General features: G+C 48.7%; 1 protein-coding gene across 1 annotated transcript in view; it reads right to left on the bottom strand.

The window, feature by feature from the left end:
- LOC142299118 (transmembrane protease serine 11D-like) overlaps positions 1–18,993 on the bottom strand; it is a 165,354-nt gene extending 146,361 nt beyond the window's left edge. The window contains exon 1 of the mRNA XM_075341811.1: positions 18,482–18,993. Coding sequence (XP_075197926.1) covers positions 18,482–18,993 — 512 coding nt within the window. The remainder of the gene's footprint in view (positions 1–18,481) is intronic.
- Positions 18,994–19,965: the final 972 nt, after the last annotated feature.

The following is a 19,965-nucleotide window of genomic DNA, read 5'->3' as shown; positions in this document are numbered from 1 at the left end:
ATCATTGCCAGGACAGTGTTTTACTTTTGATTATGCAACTCACATGTTCTTTACTGATAAGAACACACAGAGCCACCTGCCACACCTTTGTCATATAGTAGCAAAATTATATGTACATGATGTTATTCTAATCCTGGTGAAATCACAGGAAATCCAGTGTGTGTGTCGTGCCCAAGGAAGGGGGTACTTGGTCCTGGGCGGTAACAGATGGGAATGTCACTCTGGTGGCCGTTGCCTGGTCCCGTGCCCTGAGCTTCTTTTGTAAAAGGGGGTATTTACAGGGGAGATAAGAGTTAATGTTCGTGACGCCACTTGCGGGTTGCGGTTAATGATGGAGAACCGCCACTGCTACATGTGGGTACTCACAAAACCTCAAAAAAGTGTTTTTTCTCTTTTTTGATAGGGGTAAATAGACAATTTAAACTACAACAAACAACCCCTTCATTATTTTATAAAAAAGTATAAATTTTATTCAGACTAAATCAACAAAGTGAAGGTTAAAAACCAATCTGTTGGTACATAGCTTATGGTCAGAGGAGAGTCCTTGGGCACCTTCCCTATTCTCCCCCTTCCTAATAGTGGGGGTCGGCACCCTAATAAATATCGTTTTGGTGCCCCCACTCCACGTTGACTGATCCTAATTGACCCTTTACTGTTCACTAGTACGTGCTGCTATTCTCAGTGGGGGGCCTTACCAAAATTACAGTGGTTCTCATTCATGCCTCTCACCATACAGTTATGATGGTATCAGTAAAGTCAATATTCCATTGTATTCCATCCAGGGTACAAAATTACTCAAATTCTTTAGGGTACAGTCATATTACTATGTTACAATTTCATCAATAATTCATCAATATGCCAGCATAATAGCTCATCCTTTGCCGCCTTAGGCAGTTCTCTGCCCGACGCGTTTCCCCTCCAGGACTTTCAATCAGATGGAGGTTCCTCAGGGGCTGTCCAAACACTTGGAATCATATATATGGTGGAATTATATCCAGACAAAACTGGGACTTAAAACCATCCTTCAATGAGGAATCCTCAGTTGTTATGTATAAGAGGCTTTATGGGAGCTGGTAGGCATCTGCCTGTAAGGCCAAGATAGAATAGTGCCTACTTCTTAAATCCAACTACTAAGTTTTGTCTTGATATAATTCCACCATATATATGATTCCAAGTGTTTGGACAGCCCCTGAGGAACCTCCATCTGATTGAAAGTCCTGGAGGGGAAACGCGTCGGGCAGAGAACCGCCTAAGGCGGCAAAGGATGAGCTATTATGCTGGCATATTGATGAATTATTGATGAAATTGTGACATAGTAATATGACTGTACCCTAAAGAATTTGAGTAATTTTGTACCCTGGATGGAATACAATGGAATATTGGCTTTACTGATACCATCATAACTGTATGGTGAGAGGCATGAATAAGAACCACTGTAATTTTGCTTTAAAGTAACTGCAGACTTGTGAATTGTTACATCGCACGCACTGCGCAGTGTGAGGATCTGCCGGTGTCAGAGCCTGGAACGGTGATCAGGTAGCCTTGAGTATGTGATATGTATGTTATCGGCTAGATTCCGATTAGAGGGAAGCGGCCTCACTCAATACACGTTCATTGAGCAAGGCCGCTCCCATCTGATCAGACTAGTCTTGAGTCTGCATATCACATAATGGCGGCCATGTGACCTCCATTCCCGGCGCAAATGTGGCGCCCTGGACTAGCCAGGTCGTCACAGGTACTAAAACACACACCCCCACCCCGAGACAGGCACATCAGCCAGACACAAAATCCTTGTTGCCTCCCTCCAGGGGCTGATGTCCACACCAGGTGGGGTGGAGCCAGGCGGTTGGCCCAACCCACTGAGGAGTTCACAGTCCTGGAGGCGGGAGAAGGAAGGCAGTTGAGTAGAGAGTAGAGTTGAGTTAGGGAAGTGCAAGTGTGAGGAGTGAAGGCGCAAACTGACCGTGTCCGGGTGTGTGGCCCGGGCACCAAGAGCAAGGTTGGCAGACGGTGGTGGCCGTCTGCAGGAGAGGCAGATCAACGCGGAACCGTAGGACCGGGGACGGGCGGTGGCCCGCCGGTACCGAACCGGGGAGCGAAGTGAAGCCAGCACACACAGGCAGGGCCTGCGGACCCCGACCAGGCTTGGAGTCGCCATTAGAGGTCAAATCCATCAGTGACCGGAACCCCAGGGGTTTCCTAACAGCCAAGACCCGATTGAAGGCAACCGTCCGACCAGCAAAAGGAAATACAGCTACCGCCACAGCTAGAGTTCCAAGGGCCAGAGCCTGCGGGCAAAAGGGCTCCTCCGGCACATATACACGCTGGGGAGCGGGTTACCGGTGGGAATCCATCGGGACCGAACATACACAAAGGTGCAGGGAAAGGCAGCCACCACCAACCGTCCGGGAGAAGTCACAGCAGCCGGCTGCGGGACCCATCCATCCAGCCGTTTGGTTTACCGGAGACTTTGCGTACATTTGTGGCTGAGTGAGTACTACCGTGCCGTCCGGCACTGCGCTGCGCAGTCCAGGCGACCCTGCACCTTGCCAACCCTGCCTCCCCGTCACCTCACCGGGCCCCGGGACCACTAACCCCTACCCACGGAGGGGAGAAAACAACATCCCAGCTGCTCCCTACCATCGCTCCCGGGATCCCCGTCACCAGCAGCGGTGGTGCCCAACCTCACCACAACCCGTAGGTGGCGTCACGGACCAAATCCCCAAACCAAACTACCCCCTTCACTCACGGGCGAGGAGCGCCGCTCGAGTCTCCGGATCTGGCCAACTGCTCGAGCCACCGAGCAGCCATCGCAGCAGCGCCGGACCCGAGCATTAGCGAGAGCAGTGCAGCGGCGTCCTCCCCGCCCGCGACACAGACACCAGCAAATCCTCACAGCACACAGTGTGTGTGATACGAGGATTCACAGTTAGCTATCATATAGAGCAGGGGTGGACATATCATTGGTGCAACCTATGCAGCCGCACAGGGGCCCAAGTGGTTGGAGGGCCCATTTATACTTCCATAACAGATGGAATTGGGAATTTTTGATTAGTCTCACTTGTAAAGCGCCATGGAATAAATGGCGCTATAATAATAAATAATAATAATAATAATAATAATTAGTTATTGGACTGAAAAGGGCCCATATACTATTCTTGCACAGGGGTCCTTTACTGTCTGTGTCTGCCAGTGAATAAAGTAACTACAAACTTGTGATATTAGGCCGCACAACCCTTTTAAGTATTTAGAGTGGATCATCACTTATAGAAACCATGATTGTTACACTAAATGTGCCTAAACACTTGCATGGAAAGTGCACATTACCTATGAGCATATTTACATGGCAGCAGCAATGAGGCAGCGTGATATATACACAATTACTTCCTCATTCATGGCAATGAAGAATGTTGCTTTAGGTAACAGAGCCATGCACAGCTCTATAGAACATAGCAGTACATAATCCAGAAATCCATGTGGTTTTAGCCTTCTTCTACATGCCACCATGGCGTTATAGAGGTATTGGTAGACTTATTCAAACCAGAACAACATACAAAATGGAGTCGGTGCCAATAGCAACCACTCAGGTCTCTAGGCTTTCATTTCTTTTGAAAATGAAAGGTGGAATCTGATTCGCTGTTATTGACATCTACTCCACTTTTACTTTCAAGCAGATTAAATTAATCATCCCTATTATTTGTAATATTCTGCCCCACTGCACCATCTTTAATCCCTGTGGTTCTATAGTGAATTCTTGTACCTCCGTATGGGCTCGGGGCATATAACTGTAATATTCTAGGTACTTATTTACACTCTGCATTTTTTCCATCAATAAAACCATAGAAGTAGATTTTCCAGGTATTGCATGTCAGCAGACAATGAACAGGTCTCTGCTCGAAATGATGATGTGACCTCTATGCAAGGTTTCTATTGTCTTACGTGTTTAATACCACATTTTTAATCTTATTGAATTCTACTTGGCTCTATGACGTTAATTCCTAAGTGGTATTATTTGGACACTGGTTTGGTGGGTGCCTTGTGACCTCTAGATAGGCGTCTCACAGTCAAAGATGTATGTGGCTCTGTTGAAGCGCCCATGTTTTCCTATTCTGTTTTTTCCTCCTGCAGCTTTTTCAGGTGTAAGACATGGTTGTAACACGTCTCCTCTAAAAAGTCACGTGGCCAAAAACCACAAAGAAAAAATGTGGTAATGCAACGTAAAACCAGGTGAGATTTGGTGCACACTTTGTCTATACTGAACAATACTGCTGAAAAAACATAGAAATTATCATAAAGGTGCAAAAGTACATTGTAGCCAATATACAAACATATATACAGTGGATAAAAAAGTGAGTACAACCCTCACATTTTTGTAAATCTAATATATAAAGCTCAGTGTATATATGTGTGTATGTATGTGTGTATGTATGTGTGTGTGTGTGTGTGTGTGTGTATCATACCTCCCAACTGTTAAAGAAGGAAAAGAGGGACAAAGTTTGCGGCGCGCGTAGCGCGCCGCGGCAAATTTTTAGGCCACGCCCCCTAACCACACCCATTTCACAGTCACGCCCATATCCACTCCCCATCCACACCCATTCAGCACAAACACGCAGGCAGCCGGCGGGCCTCCAGCACGGACACGCAGGCAGCCAGCGGGCCTCCAGCACGGACACGCAGGCAGCCGGCGGGCCTCCAGCACGGACACGCAGGCAGCCACAGTGAGGCGGCCGGTCGCCTTCACAGACAGGCGGCCGGCCGCCTTCACAGACAGGCGGCGGGCCGCCCGCACAGAGAGGCGGCCAGCCGCCCGCAGAGAGAGGCGGCCGGCCGCCCGCACAATGAGGCGGCGGGCCGCCCGCACAGACAGGCGGCAGGGGGGCGCCCGCACAGACAGGCGGCAGGGGGGCGCCCGCACAGACAGGCGGCAGGGGGGCGCCCGCACAGACAGGCGGCAGGGGGGCGCCCGCACAGACAGGCGGCAGGGGGGCGCCCGCACAGACAGGCGGCGGGGGGGGCGCCCGCACAGACAGGCGGCAGGGGGGCGCCCGCACAGACAGGCGGCAGGGGGGCGCCCGCACAGACAGGCGGCAGGGGGGCGCCCGCACAGACAGGCGGCAGGGGGGCGCCCGCACAGACAGGCGGCAGGGGGTGAGGGGGGAGGGAGGGAAATCAGCGCTGGGGAGATTAGTTTACTGTACCAGCAGCAGCACAGGCAGCGCTCCTCTCTATGCCACGTCTACTAGGATGGTAGGAGGGAAAAGCAGGGAGGCGGAGAGAGAGTGGGTGGGCGGAGCCCGGGAGCCGGCCGTCCCGCCCGTGGCAACGGGACAAACAACGTAAAGCGTGAAAGTCCCGCTGTATCCGGGACGGTTGGGAGGTATGCAGCATGTTAGAATGTGTACATAAGATCCCGCTGGTGGTGGCCGCAGCTTATAGGCCCCAAATCTGGTGACAGGTTCCCTTTAAAGTGAACCTGTCAGGTGCAATATGCACTCAGAGCCAGGAGCAGTTCTGGGTGTATATTGCTAATCCCTGCCTAACCGTCCCTGTATACACTAGCATAGATAAAGAGATCAAGAACAAATATTTTTAAAGATCTTATATCTTATGCTAATGAGCGCGGGGACTAGTCACAAGGGCGTTACTTCACTTGGCTAGTCGGCTCGCATAGCATGTTAGCATGTTATTACGCCCCTGTGTGAGTACTAACACGCTATATGAGCCGACTAGCCAAGTGAAGTAACGCCCTTGGGACTAGTCCCCGCGCTAATTAGCATAAGATATAAGCTCTTTAAAAATACTTTTTCTATAGATGCCTTTATCTATGCTGGTGTATACAGGGACAGTTAGGGAGGGATTAGCAATATACACCCAGAACTGCTCCTGGCTCTGAGTGCAGATTGCACCTGATAGGTTCCCTTTAAAGGGAACCTGTCACCAGAAATTTAGCAAAAAAAATAAAAGATTCCCCTCTGCAGCTCCTGGGATGAATTCTGGAAAGGTTCCTGTTGCTATTGTGCCCCCTTTGAGACCTAAAATAATACTTTATGAAGTCTTACCTTTTTGTATGCAAATCTGTTTTTATGGTCACGGGGGCGGGCTGCCTGGCGTCCGTTATTCCCCCTCCTGCCGTTGTACGCCGTCCCCCATTGCTCATTTCCATACATGAGGACGCCTTCCTCATGTAACTGTCCTCCTGAAGTTTTGTGCATGCCCAGTGGCACTCTCGCGGGAGTAAGCACTGTGCAAAGTGTGAACGCTTTTGAGGTGATTGCGCAGGCGCGAGATTATGGGCGGCGCTGTGATTGTCATCAGCAGCGTCATCCAAGTACCCGCCCATAATCTCGTGCCCGCGCTTCTCACTCTGCCTCCACCGTTATGCGCAAGCACTGGCCATATGAACCACGTTACCTATTATCATGGGCGCGAGATTATGGGCGGTGCTGTGATTGTCATCAGCAAAGTCATCCAAGTACCCGCCCATAATCTCGTGCAAGCAGTAATAGGTAACATGGTTCATATGGCCAGCACTTGCGCATAACGGTGGAGTCAGAGGGAAAAGTGCGGGCACGAGATTATGGGCGGGTACTTGGTTAACGCTGCTGATGACAATCACAGCGCCGCCCATAATCTCGTGCCTGCGCAATCACCTGAAAAAGCGTTCACATGCGCAAAACTTCGGGAGGACAGTTACATGAGGAAGGCGTCCTTGTGTATGTAAATGAGCAATGGGGGACTGCGTAAAGCGGCAGGAGGGGGAATAACGGACGCCAGACAGCCCGCCCCCGTGACCATAAAAACACATTTGCATACAAAAAGGTAAGACTTCATAAAGTATTTTTGTAGGTCTCAAAGGGGGCACAATAACAACAGGAACCTTTCTAGAAGCAGCCCAGGAGCTGCAGAGGGGAATCTTTTATTTTTATTGTGAAATTTCTGCTGACATGTTCCCTTTAACTGGTAGGGGAGCCAGGATAAAGCAGAGCTGAAGTTGTTGGGAAGCTAGGACCCAGCAGCTCTGCTCCACAGGCAGGAGACCACTGATCGGTAAGCTAATAGAAGCCTGCAGATGTCACTCTGCATAGGTTATTGTCACTGCTATCTGCAGGAGATAAGTGCTGATTGCACGGTCTCCTCAGCTTCCTGACTCCCCGCGTGTCTGCAGCAGTGAGAAGCCGCACACGGGGAATCAGAGAGAACAGCTGCAGACAAACGCAGGCTCCGGGACTGGGGGGGGGTCGGCTCTGGTGCAGGGGGGGGGGGCTCTGCTGCAGGGGGGGGTCGCTCTGCTGCAGGGGGGTCGCTCTGCTGCAGGGGGGTCGCTCTGCTGCAGGGGGTGATTCATACCTCAGCAGCAGTCACAGGAGTAGGTGCGCGCTCGGCTCTGTAATGAATAGTAGAAGGGAGAAACAGCGAGGCGGGGCTACAGTGGGTGGGTGGAGCCGTGACAAACAGCCTCACGGGCGGGACCCGGGATCAAAGGCTCAGAAGAGGGACTGTCCCGCTGTATCCGGGACGGTTGGGAGGTATGGTGTGTATGTCCGCTAATGGAATCCGCACCGTCGCATTTACAATCACGAAATTTTGCAGACACTCCATGTGACTTAGTGAACGTCATAGACTATGTTTGGGCGGGAAAATTTAACCTCGCGCTTTCCAGTTACTCTACAAAAATCCTGCAGCCATTAAACTGAATGGATGTGGGAGCTGCAGGCTCTAAATAGCAACTGTCAGTGGTTATTATAGGAACAAAATAAACTGTTAGTATAACAATGTGTGAGGTAAAAAGATGTCGGTGGTGAGACGGATAGAGAGAGACAGAAAAAGACAGACAGACAGACCTGGAAAGAGACAGACCTGGAAAGAGACAGACCTGGAAAGAGACAGACTTGGAAAGAGACAGAGCGGGAAAGAGACAGAGCGGGAAAGAGACAGAGTGGGAAAGAGACAGAGCGGGAAAGAAACAGACCTGGAAAGAGACAGACCTGGAGAGAGACAGCCCTGGAAAGGGACAGCCCTGGAAAAAGACAGAGCGGGAAAGAGACAGACCTGGAGAGAGACAGCCCTGAAAAGAGACAGCCCTAGAAAGAGACAGCCCTAGAAAGTGACATCCCTGGAAAGACAGCCTGGCAAAGAGACAGACGGTCAAAGAGACAGATGAGCAAAGAGATAGACGGGCAAAGACACAGCCCTGAAAAGAGACAGCCGGGCAAAGAGACAACCGCCCAATTTATAGATGGGTAACAGAGAACACAGGAGAGTGGTGTTTAATGCCGCGCCAATAGATCACTTCAGATGGTGTTCAGACCAGTGTTACTTTATTGTTTTCCAGGTCAACGCGTTTCTGGGGCTTCTGCCCCCTTCATCAGGACCACCAAAGAAACAGATAACATCCAATCTGTCTAGTACAGACAATGTATACAATATATAGACACATTGACGTCATAGGCACATCCCCTAACGAAAAAAACGAGCGGGAAAGACTGCCACGTTGCATGGAATGACGTCCAAACAATACTTAACATAAAAATAAATATTCATCCATATTTAACATATATTAACATATATTTCATTATACGGGGATACACATTATTTTTCGTATTTGTGGAAAAAGAAATAAATATATATATATATATGTGTGTAATAAAAGACCAAAAAGTGTGTAAGAACCATTTGTCTGCAATAGTGAGTGAAGTCAATACATGTACACCCATGGATATCAAACTTGTCTTATATGTCGGACAAGTCAGCGATTTTACAAGGGAGGGATAAGAACCCTCGATTTAATATGTGTATTCCACTTTAAACCTCTCAAAGACACAGCATTATAACCTGTCGCCACCTGTGCTTTTACATCTTTCACCCGCCACCATGAAACAACAAGTGCAGTGTGCCTAACAAACAAACTGGAAAAATTCAGAAGAACCGCTTCTGATCTATGAACTCAGACCGTAGTTCAAGCCAGGACAAGACCGTGGGAAAAAAAACCAAAGGGCATGCGCCGAAGCACAGTACAGATAATGAGCCGGCACAAGTTCACGGGAGTGCAGGAGCGTGGGAACCAAAACCATTACGCATGCTCAACCAATCTCAATATTAGTCGTCCTGCAACCACCTATAGAACCCGTACACCCTCAGACTTTGAGCCGACCATGAGATTACTCATGATCGCGCTAAGAACATACTAGGGTCATGCCCTTTGGTTTTTTTTCCCACGGTCTTGTCCTGGCTTGAACTACGGTCTGAGTTCATAGATCAGAAGCGGTTCTTCTGAATTTTTCCAGTTTGTTTGTTAGGCACACTGCACTTGTTGTTTCATGGTGGCGGGTGAAAGATGTAAAAGCACAGGTGGCGACAGGTTATAAGGCTGTGTCTTTGAGAGGTTTAAAGTGGAATACACATATTAAATCGAGGGTTCTTATCCCTCCCTTGTAAAATCGCTGACTTGTCCGACATATAAGACAAGTTTGATATCCATGGGTGTACATGTATTGACTTCACTCACTATTGCAGACAAATGGTTCTTACACACTTTTTGGTCTTTTATTACACACATATATATATATATATTTATTTCTTTTTCCACAAATACGAAAAATAATGTGTATCCCCGTATAATGAAATATATGTTAATATATGTTAAATATGGATGAATATTTATTTTTATGTTAAGTATTGTTTGGACGTCATTCCATGCAACGTGGCAGTCTTTCCCGCTCGTTTTTTTCGTTAGGGGATGTGCCTATGACGTCAATGTGTCTATATATTGTATACATTGTCTGTACTAGACAGATTGGATGTTATCTGTTTCTTTGGTGGTCCTGATGAAGGGGGCAGAAGCCCCAGAAACGCGTTGACCTGGAAAACAATAAAGTAACACTGGTCTGAACACCATCTGAAGTGATCTATTGGCGCGGCATTAAACACCACTCTCCTGTGTTCTCTGTTATCTACCGTTCTGGTGGCTGCAGCCGTGGATTGTGATACATGCGATTACAGTAGTTGTGGCTTCTCACAACTACATCTGGTGAGTAGGTTTACTCCCCCACCCCCACCCCTCACATATTGGGGTAAGACCCTATGCGCTTGTTTTTCCACAGCTATTCTCCTTGTTCCAATTTATAGATGGGCAAAGAGACAGATGGGCAAAGAGACAGACCTGGAAAGAGACAGACCGGGAAAGAGACAGAGGGGGAAAGAGACAGACCAGGCAAAGAGACAGCCGGGCAAAAAGACAGCCGGACAAAGAGACAGACAGGCAAAGAGACAGCCGGACAAAGAGACAGTCGGACAAAGAGACAGATGGGCAAAAAGACAGCCGGGCAAAAAGACAGCCAGACAAAGAGACAGACGGGCAAAGAGACAGACAGGCAAAGAGACAGAAAGACAGACAGATACAGAGATTGAGACAGACTGATGCAAATACAGACAGAGAGATAGAAACAGACAGACAAGGAAAGAGACAGACAGCGAGACAGACAGACAGCGATACACAGACAGAGACTGGGAGAGAGACAGAGAGACAGTTACTATCCCGAGCAACGCCCGGGTACTACAGCTAGTATTTTATATACCTTTCCATTGGAAAACACTGAATATACGATTTGGATGTAATGTAAAGTAGTCAGTGTCCAGCTTTTATAATAGTGTAAATTTGGTGTCCTCTAAATATCTCAACACACAACCATTAATGTCAAAATCGCTAGCAACAAAAGTGAGTACATCCCTAAGTGAAAATGGCCAAATAGTGACAAGAATGTCAATATTTTGTGTGGCCACCATTATTTTCAAGCACTGCCTTAACTCTCTTGAGCAAGGAATTCACTAGAGCTTCACAGGAGCCACTGGAATGCTCTTTCACTCCTCGATGACGCCATCACAGAGCTTGTGGATGTTACAGACCTTGTGCTCCTCCACACTACATTTCAGGGTGCCCCACAGATGCTCAATAGGGTTTAGGTCTAGCACCTTTCCCGCAGTTAAGCAAGGCAGTGGTCATTTTGGAGGTGTGTTTGGGGTCATTATCATATTGGAATACTGTCCTGCAGTCCAGTTTCCGAAGGGAGGGGAATCATACTCTGCCTCAGTATGTCACAATACATGTTGGCATTCATGGTTCCCTCAATGAACTGTAGCTCTCCAGAGCTGGCAACACACACCCACCACCATGCTTGACTGTAGACAAGACACACTTGTCTTTGTCCTCCTCACCTAGTTGCCGCCAAACACACTTGACACCATCTGAACTAGATAAGTTTATATTGGTCTTATCAGACCACAGGACATGGTTCTGTACTGCCCCAGCAGCGGTCGAACCCCTCGGATCCTGGTGTCGCTGCTCGTGGCTTGAGGGTCTTCGGACCCGGGGGCTCAGGGTCACTCTAAAACATGATGGGGGGTTATTTACAGGGGGATTAGATAGCTTGTGATGCCACCCGTGGTGTGCGGTAATAGGGAGTACCGCCGCTGCCGATGGGAGTAACAGGGTTCATGGAATGGGGGCAGCCAGATGACGTTTTCCCTCCAGGGGTAGAGAAGGCCCTGGGACTGTGGATGGTGGAATGGATTGCAGGGGAGCGCAGGCTCGCTGGGGCAAGGGGTGATCAGGTACTCACTCAGAAGGAAAGCAGACGCTAACAATGTAGTAAACCAAGTCTCTGGGTGCCGCTGCCCTCTTGGGGGAGCTCGTCTAGGTTCCGTCCCCTGCAGTACTGCCTGATGGTCCGGAGCCTGCCTCCATGCACAGATTTTTGTAGTCCAAGTGGCCCGTAAGCTTGAACCTGTCCAGGCCCTGCTCCCCACTTTTTGGTGTGAAGCAGTTGTGCTCTCAGGAGCTCACCCTTGGGATTTTAGTGGGCTGCTTTGGTTGGAAAGCCCTATCCCCCTCGTTGCGCTAGTGCCCCTGATCTCTGAGCTTTGTAGAAACAGTCCATAAAGGCCCTGTCCTCCACAGGTTAATTGCCGGGTTGCTTGAAGCCTCTCCCCGACCTAGGGTCCAGTACCCTGACGTGCTTTCGATCCCAGACCCGCTATTGTACTGCTGCTGACCGGCCTCCTAGACTGAGCCAGGCACCCAGTCCCAATATCCCACGACCGGGTCTCCAACTCCTCCGGGTCCAGACCACCGTCTGCAACCCAATCCACTTCTCCCCCGGGAGCTCCAACTCCCAGCTTCCCCAAGCTCCTCACCGCTCGAGGGCTACCACTGCACTGACTTGTCACCTCCCACCTCCCTGCCTGACCCCTAGGTGGGTGGCCCTATTCCAGCTTAGCAGTCCACTGGTGTGCCTGACAGGGTGTGGTGCGAAGTGTGATTGGGATTTTGGATGCTGCTAGAGGCAGTACTGCAAGTTGGGAACCCAGAACCAAGAGAGGTTGAGTCCTGCACTAGAGATAAAGAGCGTGCAGTACCCTGTGATGACCTGACTAGTCCAGGGGTGTCACAGTTCCAGTAATTTATGTACTTCGTCTGCTTGGCTGTGCATCATCTTTAGAAGAGGCTTCCATCTGGGATGACAGCCATGCAGACCAATTAGATGCAGTGTGTGGTGTATGGTTTTAGCACTGACAGGCTAAACCCCCACCTCTTTAATCTCTGCAACAATGTTGGCAGCATTCATACGTGATTCTGACACGCTGTCTGATAACTTCTCTGAGGTCTGTAATCAGCGCAGGCTTACTTGGCGTCAACCAACAGATTGGTAGTTCATAGGCATTCTTGCAAGAGTTAATCATTGCTGGTCTGCTTGTGAGTCATCTTTGATCACATGTTGTGGGGGAGGCAATCACATCTGCTCTCCTCATATATATGCTGGCTGGACATTTCCATTAGCGGAAGCTATAGTTTGTGTTATTTGGTCTGGTGAGGTGTGGTGATCTATCTGGTGTGATTCCTGTGGCTGTGGAGGTTACCCTTGTTTCTTTTTTGTTGCTACCCTCCTATTTTTTTTTCTCCTGATTCTATCTTCGTCTATTCCTGTGTGTGTGACCCAAAAAGAGCCATTAGTCTCTTTTTTTTGTCACTATGTTTCATGTCCACTTTGCACCTGTTCACATTAGGTATTATGTGCCATCAGTCTTTTTCTTAGATTACAGGGTTATGCCTTCTGATTGAGCACTCCTTCTCTTAAGCCTCAGGCGATTTTAATTCTCCATTTGCAGGTTCCCACTCACCCATAAATTGTAGGGGTTTTTTTTTAACCCAAAGAGAGGCATTAGTTTGATAGGTACCCAACAAAAATGAGGTCAGCGTGCCACTGGCTGTTGGGCGCACATAAAAGTGGACAATTTTGTGTGCTAAGTATCTCAATTTTTACATATTTTTTTCCAAAGCAGTAATGCATGCCTATATTCCCATATTCATTATTCCACATATCTTAAAACTACACAGTGCAACTGTCCCCCTTATTTTTTTTTGTTACTCCATATGCTTTGAGCAGCAGCCCCTCCTGGATCACGCTGCACTCTGTAAAACCAGGTGACTATGATAAGTGGTGACGTCCGTGACGTCACTGCTCATCAGACGTTCTGGGTGACACATCTGTGTGACCCGGCGATTCAACAGAGGTGCCTGGTCTCAAGGAGTGCAGTGTTAGACATGAGTGGCTGCTGCTCAAAGCCTATGGAGTGTGAGAATGATGCTCCATGGCCTTTGATCGTTTGATTCGCTCTGGACTACGTCGGACCTTTTTATTAAAGTCTGAATCATGGAAAGAGTCAAGAAGTGTTTTTTTAAATTAAACTATTTTGAGTGTTTTTTTTTTTATTTACTGGGTTAGTAATGGGGGCTTGATGCCAGCTGTGTTTTTGGATAATTCACAGCTGATATCAACCCCAACTAGCATTACCCAGATTGCCACAGCACCAGAGCAATCTAGAAGAGCTGAGGTGAAGCATCAGAATTAGTGTACATAATGTGATGCGCCACTTTTGGGGTGGCCGTGGGCTGGTATTTTTAGGCTGGGAAGGACCCAATAAACATGGATCTTCCCAGCCTGGTAATATCAGTATTCTGATCGCTGGTGTAATGCATTGCAATGTACACATATTGCAATACATTACATCTGTCAGTGTGACACTGACAGAATTCCTGTTAGACCATATTCCTGACATGGTCTAACAGGCTACCATAGCTGACAGATCAGGAGGTCATTATTTGACCTCCTTCTGTCATGGCAACTATTGGGTCTTTGTGATCGTGTTGCGGGAGCCTGATTAGGTGAGAGGGAGCCTCCTCTCTCAAGCTTCTAAATGTTACTATCACTATTGACCGTGGCACTTAGAGGGTTAAACAGTGAGCACCGACCCTGGCTGTGACAGCTGGAGCTCGGCTATCACTTAAGTTGAAATACTGGCAGTGATCTCCCATGCACTGCTCCTGTCCCCGCACTATCGCCAGGATGTACCAGTTTGTCCATTTGCAGGAATGCACTGCAATATAGGACGTATCGGTATGTCCAATGTCAGGAAAGGATTAAAAACTGTCTGGAAAAGATGGGTATATAAGAGTACGCAGCCCAGGAAGGGGCAAACACTCCAATCTACAATGAAAAAAATATAGGAGAAGGCTGCAACTACTATATTATTAAAGAGGTTGACCAAGTTTGGTCTGAAAGTCTACAGTCATGCTATGTGCCTACAGTCTTGTGAATCCTCACATCTCGACCAGCACTTGCGCTGTCAGGGTTATATGCATACTCCCGACCATATTCAAACTACTCTGGGTGCAGAATTATTAGGCAAGTTGTATTTTAATGGATTTTTTTTATTATTGATCAACAACTATGTTCTCAATCAACCCAAAAGGCTCATAAATATCAAAGCTTAATATTTTTGGAACTTGTAGTGTTTTTTTTTTTTAGATTTGGCTATCTTAGGAGGATATCTGTTTGTGCAGGTAACTATTACAGTGCAGAATTATTAGGCAACTTAATAAAAACCAAATATATTTCAATCTCACTTGTTTATTTTCACAAGATAAACCAATATAACTGCACAAAATTTAGAAATAAACATTTCTGACATGCAAAAACAAAACCCCAAAAAATTTGTGACAAGTATAGCCACCCTTCTTTATGATGACACTCAACAGCCTACCATCCATAGATTCTGTCAGTTGCTTGATCTGTTTACAATCAACATTGCGTGCAGCAGCCACCACAGCCTCCCAGACACTGTTCCGAGAGGTGTACTGTTTTCCCTCCCTGTAGATCTCACATTTTATGAGGGACCACAGGTTCTCTATGGAGTTCAGATCAGGTAAACAAGGGGGCAATGTCATTATTTTTTTCATCTTTTAGACCTTTACTGGCCAGCCACGCTGTGGAGTAGTTGGATACATGTGATGGAGCATTGTCTTGCATCAAAATCATGTTGTTTTTTTAACTATACCAACTTCTTCATGTACCACTGCTTGAGGATGTAGTCTTCCAGAAACTGGCAGTAGGTCTGGGAGTTGAGCTTCACTCCATCCTCAAAGCGAAAAGGTCCCACAAGTTCATCTTTGATGATACCAGCTCATACCAGTAACAATTATTCTTTGGGGCCCTTGTATAGCAAATTTATTCAAATGAACCCAAGAATTTAAAAAAATATATACTTTTTATTAATTTTGCTAAAATCCACCCATAGACAAACAAACAACGATGGGTATCATAATTAGGCAAAGATATAAATATCCTCAGTAATATAACCAACAATTATGGAAAACACCACTCCAAACCAAAAATTTTTGGTACTAATTCTCCCACCAACTCCCCATCACATTTAGTTCATAATTAACCATCAATATCGACATAGATTCATACGATGGAACAACACATATGAAGAAAAGGAGGGAGAAAAGGAATGTAGGTCAGAGATAGTTAGATTAGTAAGAATAGCTGATGTAAATAATTTCCTTATCCTTTATGAAATTAACTAGAAGCCATCCCAAAAGGCAAAGAAAGGTTGTTTGCCTCCATAGATGGCTAAAATCGCAGCCCAATTAACAATACCTCAGATACCTTTAAAATAAAACATTTTCGGGCCACTTTTTTCAGATTATATTTATACCTATCAGTGTCCACATATTATTACTTGGATTGGCATGAAAAAATGGACACTGATATAGTCAATATATTGAAAGCAACCCCTCCATTAAATATAAGGTAGAACTTATTTAAGAGAATTGCCAACAGGCCAAGGATATAACACATGCACCTGTTGGTATAAATTATTACAGATTATTTAGAACCAGCCAAAATAACAATAAAGTCCAATTACTCAGATACTTGTTAATATGGGTTAGTAAAGTCCAAATTCTTGATAGATGGATCATATGCACATTACACATCCACTTGAAACTTCCTATGATTAGAGAGGAAATTCCATAGATCTTCATGGGATTAGTAGGATTAGGATTTTACCACTTCAATATATCCCACTTCCATTTCCCTCATCCTGACCAGACAAATATTGTGCTTGGTTGCCAGCATTTAATCATCCAAGATGACCTTTACCTCGACGTGTTTCCCCCCTTGTCTATTCAAAGCAAGGGGTTCATCAGGAGGCTTTTTTATCAGTAGGATCCATGAGCATGCCAAATTTCAATAATTCATTAAGAATCCCAAACACCTAAGATACATTCATAGCAGTAATGGAGCCCGACATGAGCAGCGTTCCAAGGGTTCCACATTCCTTCCATAGTGTGGACCATATGCACCACACTTCCACAGATCAGGAAATTAAAAAAAAGCGGCCGCTTTTTGTCTGGTTCTAAATAATCTGTAATAATCTGTATCAACAGGTGCATGTGGCCTGTTGGCAATTCTCTTAAATAAGTTCTATCTTATATTTAATAGAGGGGTTGCTTTCAATATTTTGACTATGAAGTGATGTCCCAGGGAGGCCTCTGGCTGTGTAGTCGTGGCGGCGGTAGCTTTCAGGCACACCCCTGGCTCCATCACTCCTTTAATGCTGGGGACTGGCTCAGTGGAACAGTGTGTGTCGGTATCTTCGTCCGGTAGTACACAAACAGTCCTCAGGCAAAAGTTGCTTGCAATAAAAGATAACATTTATTGGCACCATACAAATCCGGACAGCAAATACGGCAGTTTCTGTGGAGCTGGGGACAACCTGTCCAAACGCGCCCTCTAGTGGGGATATGCCCTGGGTACTCCGCTTCTCCGGGCTCCCACTCCTAGGTCAAGCACACACCGGACCCACACCAGCGGAATCAGACCTCTGAGGTTGCGTACTCCTCCGTTACTCCGGCGTCCCCTGATGTTCCGCTCATACACACTGCCACCGATGGTCACACACTGCTGTCCCGGATCCGACTCCCTTCACACACACAGACCTTCCCTAGTCATCCAGCCGACTCCTCCTCCCCGGTGGCAACAGCCGTCCCACCCGGCCACTAGGGGGTGCCCTAACACTAAAATACAATACAGTATAAAAGAATATAACACTTTTATTAATAACATTTCCGGAAGATGTTTCCTTTGTAGGGGGTTATGAACACCCACTACATACCTCCCCTCTTAAAACCCGAGCCTCCCGGCAAGGCTCTTAACTATAACCACACATTAAAACATAAAAACCTTTTAGGTCAGTCCACAACAACAGCGGCACCAGTTCAGCGGCGCTCCCGGTCCTTAGGGGCGCTCGCCGGCGCAGCAGCGCTCCCGGTCTCTTGGTAGCGCCCGGAGGCTCAACAGCACTCCCGGTCTTAGATGGCGCCCGGAGGCTCAACAGCGCTCCCGGTCTTTAGGTGGCGCCCGGAGGCTTAACAGCGCTCCCGGTCTTTCGATGGCACCCGGAGACGCAACAGGGATAACAACTTGCAACAAAACTTTTGCCGGCTAAACAACAGCACCGGACTTTAAACAGATGGACTGTAGGAACTTACTCTGGGGGCCAGGCCCGCTTCCACTCCTCCGCTTGTGCCTGGATGTACGCTCCCAGAGACTGTCCCGGCTGGCGGCGGATCCTCCGAAAGGACACGGGGGCAAAAGGTGGCTCCGCGGACGCGGCTGCTTCTGCTCCCGGCGGTGGTGGTGGCGTCGCTGCCCGGGGTGGTTGTGGTGCAGGTGACGGCACATCTAAGACGATGACCGGCTTGTTGGTAACGCTTTGGGTCACCGCTACCACTGGGGGAACCTTCTCCGGGTCAGCGGTCGGGCCAGATGATGCTTCCGGGGCAGTGGACAAGGTGCGCCGGGGTTGAGAGGGTGCGGACGAGACCGGTCTTGGATGGCTCCGGCGCCGCTCCTGCAGTTCCTCCCACTCCAGCTCCTGCTGCCACTGTTCCGCTTCCCAGGCGGTCGGCATTCGGGAGACGCCAACAGCAAACAAACCGCGGCTTCCTGCGTCCGGCAGAAATTGGACTTTTTCGCCCGGCCACAGTGTATGGAGTCGTTTGGGCAGTCCTTCCACATCGAGATGAACTCTATTATAGAAGTAGTCATCTCCGGTCTCTACTTCTCGGATGAATCCGTACCCCTCCTGCTGGTTGAACTTTACTACCACTCCGGTAGTCAACTGTAGAGCCAGCTCCTCTCCGGCGGGACCGGCCAACATCTCCCGGAATGTGGTTTCGGCCACCAGACCTTCCCGGACAGGGTCAGGCACCGGGGACGGAGCTCTGGGGTAGGGTACGGAGGGCGGAACGATGACCGGCTCCCAGACAAAGCCCAGGTGGTCTACTTCCAACTGCTCAGCGAGCTCTTCGGCCGGCACTCCATAGGAGGTGGTTGGGGTAGCAGCGGCACCCGGCTGTGGAGGCTCCCAAGGGGCGTGCGTGGCATATGTGGCCCGGACCTCCGTGATGGTGCCTCCGGTCTTTGCATCCCACGTTGTTTTCCAGGATACTTTCTCAGGCCGTGTGGAACCTCCCGGTCCGATTGGCAGGTCCACAAGAGATGCCTCGCTGGCTGTAGCAAACTTAGGCCGTCCCCGGCCTAGGCTGACCAGAGCCATGGTGGTGGCCAGCTCCTCTGGTTGCCCCGACATGTTCATCTCTGTCTCCTGTATGTCCAGTAGCGACGGAGTCGATGCTGAGACTGAGGAAAGAGGAGGCGGGCCTTTGTTTCCCGCTCTTAAACAGAATCCTCCCCCAGCCTCATGCATCATCTTGACTCCTCCGCGGCGGTACTTCTTTTTCTTCCGAACACCGCCCACTCCGTATGTCTTCAATGCCCTGGGACTGGCGCCTCCCCTCTTTGGGCGGAGTACTCTGTGCCTCTTCCTCGGCACCGGCCAGCCCCAGGCTCTTCTTTCGGCGCCAACTTTTCGCGCCTTTTCTTCCTCAGCTTTGCAGATAACGGCCCTCTCGCCGCCATCTTGTGCCCGGTCCAACGCCTGGGGCACTTCTTCCTCCCACCATGGGACTGGAAATCTTCTCTCATAGCCCGGATACGGTGCACTCGGCACTACTTGGTCTCCGGCTTCTTGGGTTCCTGGCAGGGGAATCGCATCCTGCCGACTACGCCACATGAAGTGATGTCCCAGGGAGGCCTCTGGCTGTGTAGTCGTGGCGGCGGTAGCTTTCAGGCACACCCCTGGCTCCATCACTCCTTTAATGCTGGGGACTGGCTCAGTGGAACAGTGTGTGTCGGTATCTTCGTCCGGTAGTACACAAACAGTCCTCAGGCAAAAGTTGCTTGCAATAAAAGATAACATTTATTGGCACCATACAAATCCGGACAGCAAATACGGCAGTTTCTGTGGAGCTGGGGACAACCTGTCCAAACGCGCCCTCTAGTGGGGATATGCCCTGGGTACTCCGCTTCTCCGGGCTCCCACTCCTAGGTCAAGCACACACCGGACCCACACCAGCGGAATCAGACCTCTGAGGTTGCGTACTCCTCCGTTACTCCGGCGTCCCCTGATGTTCCGCTCATACACACTGCCACCGATGGTCACACACTGCTGTCCCGGATCCGACTCCCTTCACACACACAGACCTTCCCTAGTCATCCAGCC

Source organism: Anomaloglossus baeobatrachus, chromosome 1 (genome assembly GCF_048569485.1).
Source record: "Anomaloglossus baeobatrachus isolate aAnoBae1 chromosome 1, aAnoBae1.hap1, whole genome shotgun sequence".
In the NCBI taxonomy this organism is placed as follows: Eukaryota; Metazoa; Chordata; class Amphibia; order Anura; family Aromobatidae; genus Anomaloglossus; species Anomaloglossus baeobatrachus.
The sequence above is the reverse complement of the archived record's forward strand: the minus strand, read 5'-3'. Positions and strand labels throughout refer to the sequence as shown.